The sequence below is a fragment of the Penaeus monodon genome, chromosome 12, assembly GCF_015228065.2.
Source record: "Penaeus monodon isolate SGIC_2016 chromosome 12, NSTDA_Pmon_1, whole genome shotgun sequence".
NCBI classification, from domain to species: Eukaryota; Metazoa; Arthropoda; class Malacostraca; order Decapoda; family Penaeidae; genus Penaeus; species Penaeus monodon.
The window spans coordinates 1,294,840-1,311,089 of record NC_051397.1 but is presented as its reverse complement, the minus strand read 5'-3'; the positions used below and the strand labels follow the sequence as shown (position 1 = coordinate 1,311,089).

The 16,250-nt window shown below is 29.4% G+C and overlaps 1 protein-coding gene across 1 annotated transcript; it reads left to right on the top strand.

The window, feature by feature from the left end:
• Positions 1-13,558: 13,558 nt before the first annotated feature.
• LOC119579167 (vitelline membrane outer layer protein 1 homolog) lies at positions 13,559-15,249 on the top strand. The gene is made up of 5 exons (XM_037926864.1): positions 13,559-13,655; positions 14,108-14,211; positions 14,381-14,525; positions 14,704-14,934; positions 15,161-15,249. Exons 1-5 carry the CDS (start codon positions 13,559-13,561, stop codon positions 15,247-15,249), a joined length of 666 nt encoding a protein of 221 aa, XP_037782792.1.
• Positions 15,250-16,250: the final 1,001 nt, after the last annotated feature.

Here is a 16,250-nt window from a genome sequence, read left to right as displayed (position 1 = left end):
CGATGGCTGTTTTTGGAAGCTAATAAAAAGATACTATGATAACGCAAGCAAAATTTTTTTTAAAATGTCAAAGATGACATGTAACAGAACCCGGGGATGATAATATAAAAGATTAAAGTATAAGGCAATGTTGTGAGGGGAAAAAAACAAAATCAAAAGTGATTAAACATAAAAATTTAAAAATGCGTAAGAGGAAAGTAAAGGAAAAGATGGTAAAAATCATGATAATAGACATGATAAGATAATGAAATATAACGAGATAATAAAAAGAAAAATATTTTTTAAAATTTTTAATAATGTAAAACAAGATAACAAGAAAGGGATAAAAGGGTAATACAATGACAATAATGTTGAATGTGGAAAAAAATAGAAATAAAAGTAACGTAAAAATGTTAAAATTTATAAGGGGATATAAATTATGCCCGAACCTTCTTGACATTTAAAAATGATCGTTAATGACAATAAAAAAACAAAGAAATTTTAATAAAAATTATAGCAAAACATCAACTTTAAAAATAAATAATGAAAAAGTGATAACAAAAAATCATAACTTGATAATGTAACAAATATCAATCATGAATTATAACAATAACATATCATTGACAAAGGTAACAAACTAAAATTCCCTTTACAATATAGTTTCACTTTTACGTTTGGAATTCCCCCTTTTTCCCCTTTCCCTTTTTCCCTTTTCCTATTTCCCTTTTCCCATTCCCCCTTTTGCTTTTTCCCTTTCCCCCTTTTCCTTTCCCCCTTTTTCCCCATTCCTTTTCCCTTTTCCTTCCCTTTTTTTTTTTCCCTTTTTCTTTTCCCTTTTTTCATTCCCTTTTCCCCATTCCCTTTTCCTTATTCCCTTTTCCCTTTTTTTCTTCCTTTTCCCATCCCCTGTTCCCTTTTCCCCATTCCCCTTTTTCCCCTTCCACATTCCCTTTTTTCCCCGCTCCCTATTCCTTTTTTTTTTCCCTATTCCCATCCCTGTTCCCCTTCTCATTTCCATTCCTTTTTCCCTGTTCCCTTCCCATCCCTTTTTTCTATTCCCCATTCCCCTTTCCCCATTTCCTATCCCCTTTTCCATTCCCCATTCCCCATTCCGATTAAACGCTATCTTTCCTTTTAGTTTTTTTTTGTTATTTTTTATTATTATTGATTAGCTATCTTTAGCATTAGCATTTTTATAATTATCATTATTATTTCCATTGTCCTATTTATTTAATTTCATTATCATTATCATTATTTTTTTTTTATCTTATCATTATCTTATCATCATCATCATCATCGATATATAGGGAAATCGAAAATTTTGGACTTTGTATAAAAAAAAGGGGCAGTACTGAACCAAAATCTACCACACGCCCACTAAAAGGATTTGCATCAGGTCTAAGTAGCTCCTAGCCTAATTTTCTACTCATACATGGGGAAAAGAAGGTGGTTTTAGACACAATGTTTAGCTGTGTTGGGGGTCTTTGGCGCTTTTGGGGCGTCGCTACCAGCCTCAGCGCCCTTTTTTTCCCGTTATCATTATTACATTATAAATTGCTTATCGCCCTGGCCCCTCATGGTCATTATTTTCTAATAATTTCTTTTTTTTGATATTTCGTTTCATTATTTTTTATCCTTATCCTATGATCGTAACCAGGGGTTTATAATTGCCTTCATAATCTTTCTTTATCATATACGTCAGCATTTATACCGCGATAAGTATGATTACTTCCGCAGTTACGATTATAATTATGACTGACGTATCATTACCAAGACGTTTTTTATCAAAATTTTTGTAATGCACTACCTTTGAAACTTTTCATCAGTCATTATCATCATTCTTAGTCAGGTGCTTATTGGGAGCTAGGCTTTATCCTTTTATGTTAGTATTTTTTAAATCATAATGTTACTGCTATTATTTGAATTTTTTTCGTTATAGATACTGCCCACTCATTTTACAATTGAAGGCTATTTTATTTTCATTTCGTTAAATTTCATATTTTGTTACACTATTACCCTTTTTTCACAAAATTTCCTTTATTCCCAATATCTATTGTTTCAAAGATTTATTCCTCATTCTTAGTCTTGTTATTTGCAGCGATCATTCTCTCTATATTTTGTAAAACCCCTTACCCAAATAACATTTTGTTTTTTACTGTTATCTATCCAAGCGTTTTTTCAGAATCGCCAGCACAGACCCGACATTATGGCCCCAAGATTCATCACATTACCTTCTTTTCCTCCTTTCATACTTCAATACTTTCCCTTTTTTTCTCAACATCTCTAGGAAAGGTACATGAAATGTGCCATCTGCGCCACAACAAGTCGCTTTTCAAACTTCAACTAGGGTCAGAACACCATACCAAAGCCAGTGCTGACACTTACTCCTGATGGTACTGTTGTTACCGGCAGTAGTAGCTTTAAAAACCTTGGGAAGCAAAAAAGAAAAAAATTTTTCTATAATACAGATAATATATAGATGATGATAGACATCATCATTTTTTCCTTTATTTATCGTGACTTTACTTCACATTTAATTTTTCACTTATTCAAAACCTTTCTGTTCTCTTTTTTCTGGACTAAACACATCTGAAAATGATCTCCACCAATTCTCTTGTGTTGTGAAGACAAACAACCCCTTGGGCCCTGGTTCTTCTGTTTACCTGGGGGCTAAATGCATGCGGTTAGCATTTAAAATACTAGAACTGGCCGTGGCGAGTAGGGAGTGCTTATCTTTTGGTAAAAAAAAATTGTTTTTATCCTTGGGGGTTTTTATTAGACAAATTGATATATTTATATAAAAATATATATATTTTAAATTATATATTATATAATAATATATATATTTAATTATATTAATATATTATATTATGAATATATATATATATATTATATATTATATTTTGATGTATGAATATAATATATAATTATATATATATATATATATATTATATATATATTATAAAATGTATAAATACATTCTATATATATATATATATAAGTTGTGTGTGTTTGTGTGCGGGGTTGTGTGTGTGTGTGTGTTGTGTGTGTGTGTGCATTATTTCTAATATATATATAAAAATATATATTAATATATATTTTTTTTTTTTTTTTTTTTTTTTTTTTTTTTTTTTTTTTTTTTTTTTTCCATTAAAGGGAGGTTCAGTTTTAGCCCCTGTGGTCACAGCATGATATTAATGTAGTTTTCATGTTTAGTTTGGAGTGAGTAGTGGTAGGGGCCCAAGTTTTCCCTTTCCCCGGAAATTATAATAAATATTTTTTATATATATATATAATAATATATTAATTATATTTATATTAGTATATTTTTTGTGTACAATATACATATATATATATATATATTATATATATATATATATATTATATATATTTGGGTGTGTGTGTGTGGGGTTTTGGTGTGTGTGTGTGTGTGTGTGGTGTGTGGTGTGTGTGTGTGTGTGGCGTGTGTGTGGTGTGGTGTGGTGTATATTTTATTTATATATAAAAGTGTGTATATATGTACATGTTATACAGTATGTGATTGTTATATTAAAAATATAAAAATCCAATATTATATATTACAATGCTGCTAATACATTATAGTATATTATAATTTTTATATATATTATATAATTATAATATATTTTACATTTAACACATTTTATTATAGAGAGAGATATACATACATACAACTTACTACATATTAAAATATTAAAATATATATATAAAATATTAATTAATATAATATTTATATATGACATATATTAAAATATATTATAATAATAATATATATAATATATTAATATATTATTACTTATGTATTTTACTCCCTGTCTATATATATATTATATTTAAATTTATATAATATAATAAAATATATATTGTGTTTGTGTGTGTGTTTTTGTGTGTTTTTTGTGTGTTGCATGTATGTATTTTATACTATACTTTATAATTATTATTTATATATTATATATATATTATTATGTGTGTGGGTAAAATATTTTTATTATATATATAATATATATATATTATATAATTATGTAATTTTAGGTATATATATAATTAAATATTATATATTTATTATATATATATTTATTTTATATATTATAATATATATATTAATTTTTGCGTGTGTGTGTGTTGTGTTGGTGTGTATAATTTTTTATTTTATTAAAGTGTTATATGGACTGTATATACATGGGGTGTGTTGTGTGTTATATGAAATTAAAATCCATATATGTAAAAATATACGCATGCAGCAATTATATATAATTATATATTATATATAATTATAATTAATAATATTATTATAAATGATATCATATATATATATATATTCTTATAAATATTTAAGTATAAATATACATACACACAAACACACACCCACCACACCAACACCACATATATATATATTATTAATATTATATATAATATTATATATATATACATATATATATATATATATATTTATTAATATTTTGTAGTTTTTCAAATATTAAAAAATATCATGCAGATAATATTATATATTATAATATAAAATATATAAAAATTATATTATTATATATTTTATATAATATATCTATATATATAATTATATATATATTATTTTATAATTTTTATTTTTTGATGTTTTTATTACATGTATTTAAAAATATTTTATTTATAATTTTATATTTATATATTAAAATTATAATATATTTAATTTTGTAAATATTTATTATATTTTATTTATAATATTTTGTATATATGTTTTAATACATTTCATATAATATATTTTTTATATAATATATTTTATTTTATATTTAGTATGTATGATTTATATCTTTACTATAATACATTATATATTTATTATATTATTTTTATTTTTTTAATCTATTTATTATATATATTTTAATGTTATAATTTTTATTTTCATCTATATTATTTATATTTATTATAAAATTTTCATTTTTATTTCTATATTATATTTTTTTTATTTTTTTATTTTATTTATTTCTTTATTTATTTAAATTTTTTATGTTTAAAAATTATTTATTTTTTTATTTATTTATATATGTTATTTTATTTATGTAATGTTTAAATACTCCATTTTTATATTATATTTTTAATATTTTAATTTTATATCTTTTATTCTATTATTTATTTATATTATTACTATTTTTTCTCCCGTTATTAAATTCCCCCTCTTAAAATTTTTTTCTTATATATATTATTTTTTATTTTTTATTTTAAAAATTTAAAAAATATATATATTATTTAATCTATTTTTTTTTTTTTCTTTTATATTATTATTCTTTATTTTTTTTTCTTTTTTTAAATTTATAAAATATAATAAAATATTAATATATTTTTTCCTCTTTTATTTACTTCTATTTTTTTATATTATATTATATTTATTTAATTTTTTTTTTTTATAATTGGTTTTTTTTTTTTGGGTTTTTTGTATTTTTTTAACATTTTTATATATTAATTTATTATATATAAGATTAATTATATAATATATAATATATAATATATATATATATATAATTATTTTTTGGTTTTTTGTTTTTGGTATTTTTTATTTAAAAAACATAAAAACATTTTTATTAAAATTAAAAATTTTATATAAAAAAAAAATATATAAAAAAAAAAAAGAAAAATATATATATTATATTTAAAAATATATTATTATATAAATATATATAAATATTATATATAATATATTAATGATTTATAAAAAAATTTAAAAATAATATTTTATATATTAATATAAATTTTAAAATACACCACAATTATATTTAAATTAATATATAAATTATATATAAAATTAAATAAAAATACAACCACACACACCCCACACAACCCACACACACACCAACAAAATATTAATATATATATATATAAATATATAAATATTATAATTTAATTATAATAAAAAATTTTATATATATATATTATTTATATTATAAATAATATAATAATATATATATATAATAATTTATAAATATATATTTATAATTTTATATAAAAAAATTTATAATATTTTTAATATTATTTTTATATTTTTATATATATTTGTTAAAAGTATATAATAATAATAAAAAAAAAAAAAAAACCCAAAAAATATATATTTAATATATAAATAAAATTTTTTATATTATTAAAATAAATAATTAACATGTATAATACAAATTTATATATAATAAAATATTACCAAAAAACCCAAAAAAAAACAACCCCCCCCAAAAAACCCCCAAACCCCCAACCCCAAAAACCCAAAAAATATATATATATATATATCTATATAATATATATATAATTTTTTATGTATTATTTCTTTTTATTTTTATTTTAATAAAATTTAAAATATATTATTTATTATATTATATATAAAATATATATATTCCCCAAAAACTATAAGTCTATAAAGGGATCCAAATGAAATACAATTGATTTTTAAAAATTCAAACATACCACCTTTAATGAAAAAAAAAAAAAAAAAAAAAAAAAAAAAAAAAAAAAATATATATATATATATATATATATATATATATATATATATATATATATATATATATATATATATATATATATATATATTCATACATCATATATATATATATATATATATATATATATATATATAATATATATATATATATATATTATATATATATATATATATATATATATATATATATATATATATATCAAGTGTCTAATGAAACACCCAATGGATAACAACAATGTTTACCAAAGATAAGCACTCCCCTACTCTGCCACGGCCAGTTTCTGCAGTATCTTAATGCTAACCGCATGCATTTAGCTCCCAGGTCAACAGAAGAACCAGAGGTGCCAAGAGGTGCTGCTCGTCTTCACTAACACAAGAGAATTGGTGGAGATCACATATTCAGATAGTGATTAGTCAGAAAAAAGAGAACATGAAAGGCTTTGATAGTAAGTGCAAAATTAATGTGTAAGTAAAGTCACGATCAATCAAGGAAAAATGTATGATGATCTATCTATCTATCTATATATCTATCTATATATATAGAGAGAATTTTTTTCTTTTTCTTGCTTACCAATGGTTTTGAAGCTACTACTGCCGGTAACAACAGTACCATCAGGAGTAAGTGTCAGCAGCTGGCATTGGTATGGTGATTCTGTACCCTAGTTGAAGCTTTGATAAGCGACTGTGTTGTGGCGCAGTATGGCACACTTCATGTGACCTTTCCGTAGAGACTGTTGAGACAAAACGGGAAAGTATTTGATAGTATGCAAGGAGGACAAGTAAGGTAATGCTGATGAATCTGTGGCCATAATGTCTGGTCTGTTGCTGGCGATCTTCTGAATAACGACTTGGATAATGATAACAGTAACAACAATAATGTTACTTAGGTAATGGTATTTACAAAATATAGAGAGAATGATCGCTGCAATAACAAGACTAAGAATGATGGTAATGAAATCTCATGTTGAAACAATTATGATATTGGAAGTAATATGGATAATATTGATGACAAAAAGGTAATAGTGCTAACATAAGTATGAAATTAACGACAATGAAATATAAAATGAGCACTTCAATTGTATAATGATGTAGGCAGTATCTATAACGAAAATAATCTCAATAATAGCAGTAACATTATGATTTATGATAATACTAGACATAACAGCGATAAAGCCTATGCTACCAATAAAGCTACCATGACTAAGAATGATGATAATGACTGCAATGATAATGATATCAAAGGTAGTGCATTACAAAAATATTGATAAAAACAGTCTTTGGTAATGATACGTACAGTCACTAATTATGAATCGTTAACTGCGGAAGATAATCATACTTATCGCGGTATCAAATGCATGACGTATATGATAATAGCAATGATTATGAAGGCAATTATAATATCCACTGGTTACGATCATAGGATAAGGATAACAATAATGAAGATCGAAATATCAAAAATAATGAAAATTATTATGAAAATAATGATCATGATGGCCATGGCGATAAGCAATTTGATAATGATAATAATGATAACAGGAAGAAAAGGCGCTGAGGGCGTGGTGAGACGACGCCCACAGAAGCGCCAAAGACACCCACAACACAGCTAAACATCTGTGTCTAAAACCACGCTATCATTACCCATGTATGAGTAGATATGTAAGGCCTATGGAGCTACTTAGACCCTAGATGCAAACTCCTTTTAGTGGGTCGTGTGGTAGAGTTGGTTCAGTACTGACCCTCTGGTTTCATACAAAGTGACCTAAGTTCGAGTTCCTATATATCGATGATGATGATGATGATAATGATAATGATAAAGATAAAGATAAAGATAATGATAATGATAATAGTAATTATAATCAATATGACAATGGTAATAATAATGATAATTATAATAATGCTAATGCTAAAGATAATGCTAATGCTAATAATAATAATAACAATAACAATAAAAACATACACAGGAGAAAGATAGCGTTTAATACAGGAATAGGGAATGGGGAATGGGAAAGAGGGGATAGGAAATAGGGAAAAGGGAATAGGGAATAGAGAAAAGGGGATAGGGAAAGGGAACAGGGAATAAGGAATGGATAAATGAGAATAGGGAACACGGGATGGGGAATAGGGAAACGAAAAAGGGAATAGGGAGCAGGGAAAAGGGAATGTGGAATGGGAAAAAGGGAAAAGGGAAAAAGGAAAAGGGAATAGGGAAAATGGAAAATGGAATAGGGAAAAGGGAAAAGGGAAAAGGGGAATAGGAAAAGCGAAAAGGGAATGTGGAAAAGGGAAATAGGAAACAGGGAATAGGGAAAGTGGAAAAGGGAATTCCAAAAGCGTGAAAGGTGAAACTAGTATTGTGAAGGATATTAGTTTGTTATCCTTGTCAATGATACTGTTTATTGTTATATATTCATGATTGATATTTGTTATCATTATCAACGTTATGATTATTTTGTTATCACGTTCTCTTCATTATTATTGTTAATGTTGATGTTTTGCTATAATTACTTATTATAATTTTCATTGCTTTTATTATTGTCATTATCACGATCGTTTTATCGTCAAGAAGCTGTTTCAGTCATAATGTTATGATCGTCCTTATCAATTTCTATATCATTATTACGTTATCATTTACTTCTATATTCTTTTCCATCATTCTAACATTATTGTCATTGCTATTATCCTTTTATCCTCTTATCTTCGTTATCTTGTATTTACATTATATCACAAATGTTAAAAGTACTTATTCATTTTCATTACTACTATCGTTACTATTATCATTATCATTATCATGTCTATATTTATCATGATTGTTACCATCTCTCTCTTTACTGTTCCTCTTATCTGCATCTTTAATCTTCTTATGTTTAATCACATTTGATTTTGTTATTTTCATCACAACCATTGCCATTATCACTTATAATCGTTGATATTATCATCGCCGGTTCTGTGTACATCGTCATCATTGACATATTAAAAAATATTGCTTGCAGTTATCATCAGTATCATTATTATTAGCTTACCATAACAGCCATCGTTGCTATTATTGTCATGATTTTTAAAACTTTATTTCTTATTATGAATATTTAGTGCACGATCTTGGAGATTACTTCTCCATAACGTAAATCATCAATCGTCATAGTTGGAGTACTATTAATGCTATCATTATCATCTATCAGCAGTGATCTTCATTGTGATGTTATCATTTATTCTTAACTAGTTTTCTTCTAGATAATCTTTCTTCTCATCATCAATAAAAAAAGGTCACGAGTCATGATAAATTTTCTGTAACCATTTCGCCACTATTTCTCTCTATTTTTCTACCTACATAAACCACCAAAGATTTTCCTCGACAGGAATAAGTATGACCTTCCATACCATTAATAATTTGTATGTGCTTGTCCCAACACGTGGTATTCCGTGAAGAAGAAAGTTTTCTTCCTTTTTTTCTGTATTATTATCATCAATAATGATACATTATTATACTATTTAATATACAATGAGGAACCGAATGACCTCTGTATCGGCAAATTATTTTTCTCTTTGCAACTATATAAGAATTCGTGGTTTGACTTAGATCGTCAAAGGGAGACTGGCAGTCGGGATGGACGGGTGTGTGGCCTTCCTGTGGGCGTGTCTGGCGGTTCTGTGGGCGTCGTCTCTCCCCGCCACACCCGCCTCGTCCTCTGTCACCTTCAGGAGATTTGAAGGAAGACAAGTCACGACCAACATCATCTCAGAAACAAGTTTTCCGAAGGTAATAATAAAAAAAAAATCTCATCTTACTTTATTTATGTATTTCTTCTTCTTCTTTTCTTCTTATTATTATTATTATTATTTTATTATTATTATTATTATTATTATTATTATCTTATTATTATTATTATTATTATCACTATTATTCTTATTTCATTTACCCTTCTGTAGTTTTTCGTGTTTCTTCTTGGTTTTCCTATCATCTTCCTTTTCCTTTTTTTTCTGTTATATTGTAGTTTAGTTCTCCGTTCTTTCATCTCTTTATATTTCTTTTTTTATCTCTTCCATTTCATTTTACACATTCTTGCCTCTTCCTCGTTCTTTATCTCTCCTTCTTCGGTAGTTATCGTTGCTTCTTCCTTCTTCGGATTTTGCATTTTCTCCTTGTTTTTTCTTGTCTTTTTTCTTTGTTATCCTTATTATTGTTGTTATGATTATCATTTTTCTTATCATAATTATTATTACTACAAGTAGTAACTATTATTACTATCATATTATTATTGTTGTAGTTGTTATTATTATTGTTATTATCATTATTGTCATCATGATCATCATGGACATGGTCATGATGATCATCTTATCATTATCATTATATTATTATTATTATTATTATTATTATTATTGTTATTATCATCATCAACACCATTATTATTATCATCATTATCATTACCATTATCGATATCAGTATTGTTATTATTATCCTTATCAGCAATATCATTACTACTATTACTATTATTTTCTTATTATTATCTTTACTATCATGATATTAGTTTTGTTATCAATATTATCATTATTATTGTTATTATTATTTTATTATTTCTATTGCTATTGTTGTTGCTGTTATTATTATTATCATTATCATTATTATTATCATTATCATTATTATAATCATTGTTATTATTAGTATCATTATTATTGTTATCATTAAATATCTTATCATTATCATTATTATCATTATTACATTTTTTATCATTACTATTATGATTGTAATTGTTATTATTAGCATTGTTATATTTTTTTCGAACTCTTTCATAAGCCGCAGTCTTACTGTCATATTTCCAATGGAAATATGACAGGTGGTCAAAGAATAATAAAAACAATAACATGAATGAATAAATACTCCGGCCTAATGCTGGTTCTAAATTATATCTTCAACAGTGTTACAAAGAGAAGCATAGACACATCAGTCCCCCAATACTTTCTTCAAATATTTCAATCCCAATAAATTCTACTAACTATTCTAGATAAGTGCTCCCTTAATATATAAACAGACAGACAAGCGTTGTCTTCATAACTCCTTCCTTAGGGTCAAGTAGTGTTAAAGTATGTAAAACCCAAATCACACAGTGGACTACTTTCAACACGAGTACCTAATACGCTGGCCAGATACGTTACCGTAACATTCAAGAAGTTGATGGTTACTTTTAAGGGAACACAGTGTTTTAGTTGTATTATTCTTCCACTGTTTATTTAACTTCGTTAAGTCGACTAAACGTGTATGAAGTATGAGAATATGCTGGTATACCGCCACTATTGCTAATGCCGTAATATTTTGCATAATATTTATGGAATGCCTCATATGCTCCTTTCCCTGATGCCTGCTTCTGGGTCATCAATCCAGATATTCCCTAAATCAAGTTTTTATGTAAAAAATAATAAAATCGCAGACTGTTTTGATAAGATGAATCTTCACAATCACAGGTAGATATATGAAAATATTGCATTCATGTTGGATTATGAGTATAGTAATGATTTAAAAGACATTTAGTCCGTTTCAGACTCTCGCCATCTACAACAAGTGCCGTGGATTGTAGAATTTTTAAAGGCTTATTTGAGACACAGGATTTTTCATCCAAATCCATGAAGTGACCATGGAGAGGGTTTGGCGTGGCAGCCCCCGTGAACCTGAGTGGAGGCAGTGCGGCAGAAACAGGCAGGATGTATTATTCACTCTATGGACGTCTACGTGTCGTGCCGCGGTCAGATGGGCGCTGCGGTGACCACGGACCATTCATCAGATCAGCAAGAAATCAGAACTCGCCTTTTCTAGGGAACTCCGTTTCAGGGGCTGGTCGAGTCATACGTGGTTTAGCTCGGGCACGAAAACCATCTAAACCAGATGAGGGTAAAACGAAAAGAAAAGAATAAAAAAGAATAATAATAATAAAAAAGAAAGGGGGAGGGAGGACCGAAGGGGAGAGGTGGGACTTTTCGGACGTCCAGTTGTCGTTCTAGCTTCGACGTCGGCAGTTTTGTGCTGGCGGAGGAGACCTTCCCCGGCGCCCAAGGAGCAGCACTGAACGCAAGCAGCGAGAGGCGGATCGACTTGATAAAATCACCAGTAATTTGAGCTGCGGTGGTCTGGCAGGTCTAATAAAGATTCTAGATCGTTTCATCAGCAAATAAGTCTTGGTTTTTATTTACTGCACTAACCGAAATGATATTAATGGAACTCGTTAGTACCTGCTTATAAATATATCTATTTATCTATTTATATTTATATATGTCTCTCTCTATCTATCTACATATCTATACATATGTATATATAAACACATACAAACACACACACACACGCACACACGCGCGCACACACACCACACACACACACACACACACACACACACACACACACATATATATAATACTACATTTATATATATATATATATATATATATATATATATATATATAATGATAAATAAACCAATGGAAATAAGCAACAATAACATATACAGAGAAGAATGCACCTAAAGAAAATAACAATCCCCCCCCCCCCTCTCGCTTCCTTCCTCCGCCCTCGCAGTCCCCTCGCAACGGCACGATGGAGTGCTCTGCCTTCTGCCACAGCACGCCGGGCTGTCTCAGCTTCAACCTTGGCAACTCAGCGCCGTACCACTGTCAGCTGCTGCGTCTCAAGGAGGGCGACACTGCCCGTCAGCAACACGGACTTTGACCAGTTCATCTCCACCATGGAAAGGGTGCTAATCAGCGCGAGTATAGGGGTGCGTACTGTAAATAAGTGTTTATGTCAAGGGTTATTTATAATGTGTTGCACGTTATATATATGTGTGTGCATGTGTGTGTGTGCGTGTGCTTGTGCATTTATGTATATATATATGTGTATATATATATATATATATATATATATATATATATATATATATATATATATACATATATATATATATATATATATATATATATTTGTATATACATGTATGCACATCTTTACATACACGCACTGTAGGCCTCTCTCAAATGATGCGTATGAGGTTGTTTGGCAACACTACCCGGCGAGATGCCCATCGTTATCAACTGCAGTCCACTTGATTCATGGCGGCGATTCCCTCTACGACGAAAGCATTTGTTTCTCAAGGCGATATATCGTTTTCTCGCCGTGAGATTCAGCAGTCGAGCCAGCAGATACAGCGCAAGTCCAGTGCCGTAGCATATACGTAAATGTGTATATTCCTGTATATATATACAGACACACACATGTATAACACTTGCACCCTGTCTCTCTTTCTCTCACTGTTTGGTAACAATAACACAACACTACTACATTGCACTGATACCCGGGGCATTTCCATGTTAGTGACCCTAGGAGGTTTGCACCATTTCCCTTACATTCCTTCATGAATGCAACACGAGTACGACTTGGCCATACAAGTCTCGGGTGCCTTGCGGAATAGGCTTTGGTTTGCCTGCCCATTTATCATTTGCCTTAGCTTCTTACCTTACAGACAAACCACTCTCGTACCATAATTGCGTGGCAGGGTATGGGGCATGTTGAATAGTTCACTGCATCTCTCTCTCTCTCTCTCTTCCTCCGCTTCTCTCTCAATCTCTATATTTATGTGCAAACACCATTTCTATTTCCAGCTAGTGTGGTTCCCGTCCAGGCAAGCAATGGTGGTCCTTGGGGCACTTGGCATGCTTGGGTCTACTGTTTACCAGGAAGCTACATGAACGCGTATCAGATAAAGGTACAGCTATTTTGTCATGAATGAAAATTGCACGCCTTCTGTCTGGGCATACTGTGCGATACAAGCACATATGCATGCTACTCTGTCTTAATGCATAGCCTGTTAAAAGTGGATTTTCCTTTATAATTGTATACGGCAATAAAACAACTATTCCTTTTTCGTTGTACAGTACGACCATTACAACGGTTTGGGAATGAGTACAGACGACTTCGGAATCACCCATCTGAAACTGTTCTGCGTCTATCCCAACGCCAGTGAAGCCAATAACATGATTGTAGGGGTAAATGACAACAACCCTCCTGGAGCTTGGGAAGGCGAGTGTTCCTTTTTTATCTAATGTCTCTCCTCAATCACAAAAAAAGAAAAGACAGAAAGAAGGAAACTAAGACAGAATGAACTTAATTTTACTATTATTATTATTATCATTATTATTATAATAATTATTATTACATGTTATTTTTATCGGCAACTTTCGCAACACTCACCCTCCAGATGTGCAAGTGTGCCCTGAGGGGAAGTGGCTGAAAACTTGGATGCAGGCGGTGACCCCTTCTCTAGGCTCGGACGACGACGACGCCCGGAACAACATAGTCTTCTATTGCTCTTCGGATGCGAGTGGCCGCTCTGATGTAGGTAAGGGCAAGGCAGCGTTCAGTGGAGCATTAAACGGTTTCTTTGGGATTTTGGGTTCAAGGGCCGAGATCAAAGGAGAGATTGGGATGTGTATTTTAGAGAGAGGACCTCAAAAGGGGCTCTTATAGCGCTCCTCTGAGTAATTTTCAGTTGATCCCGCCCCCTTTGGATAGTTCTGGGTAGCAGTATTTTACCTTCGGGAACTTCTCCATAACATTTCACCACCATAAACCTCCGTCTAATATGCTGATAATTATCTCTCTCTCTTCCATTATCATTCTATTTTATTCTGAATACGAATACCCTCTTTATCCAGTCGGACAAAGGCTGCTGGGAACAGGTGATGGCCGATACGCCCAAAGCAGTACCGTAACATGCCCTTCTCGACCTTACCTTGTGGTGTGAGAGCGAAGGTCCATGCTTACCAGGCGTCGGGGGACGACACCGCCGTGAACCACGTCCGATTCGCTTGCTGTTTTATCGACGTGTAATGTGTTAAAGACGTCACATGTAGTGTAATAGGTATTGACACTGTATCGCTTCGGAAATGACTCAAGGATGCTCGAAAAGTAGTCTGGAAAATCCCTTGCTGGAAACTATGAAGCATGTTTCGAGTTGTGTTTACTATTAGAAATGCCTAATGTTGGAGATATTAGTTTTAGACCTGTCAAAATGCATAAGTGTTGTGGCGTTTCCAACAGCTGTATGTACTCATATACTCTAATCACAGTCAATCTTAGGGTCGTCTTAAGCCTTCAAGAGGATTTGTGAAGAAGAGAATCTTGTGTTTACTAATGATAAACATAAACCTGTTTAAAAAATCTTGGTGGTTCCCTGCTGGTTAATCTGCTGTTTGGCTGGCCTAAGCCTGAATCGGCCGTGGTCTGTTCAATTTGTGTTCGTTTGTGTAAATTATTCTTCATAATACACGATATTGTACCCTGAGTATCATTTAGTTATCTGAGAATTTTATTGGATACATTAAAACGGACTGAGAAAAAAATATATATATATATATATATATATAAAATATATATATATATATACACATATAATATATATATATATAGATAAAATATATATATATATACATCATATATATATATATATATATATCATATATATATACATATATATTATTAATATATTATATATATATATATATATATATTTTAAAATATATATATATATATACATACACACACACACAGAAAAATGATATAAGAAAAGGAAGGAAAAACACACACGCGCACACGTGTACACGCCACGCATAAGTACACACATGCACGCACGCATATGCACTATCACACACACATATATATGTATATATATATTTACATATACACACATACATACACACACACACACACACACACACACACACACACACACACACACACAATATA

Excerpts from the sequence above, each read along its gene's own strand:
- LOC119579167 (XM_037926864.1), top strand. The coding sequence starts at position 13,559 with ATGGCGGCGATTCCCTCTACGACGAAAGCATTTGTTTCTCAAGGCGAT. Across the intron at positions 13,656-14,107 it reads GTCGAGCCAGCAGATACAGC|CTAGTGTGGTTCCCGTCCAG; the intron begins GCAAGTCCAGTG and ends TTCTATTTCCAG. Across the intron at positions 14,935-15,160 it reads CAAAGGAGAGATTGGGATGT|TCGGACAAAGGCTGCTGGGA; the intron begins GTATTTTAGAGA and ends CTCTTTATCCAG.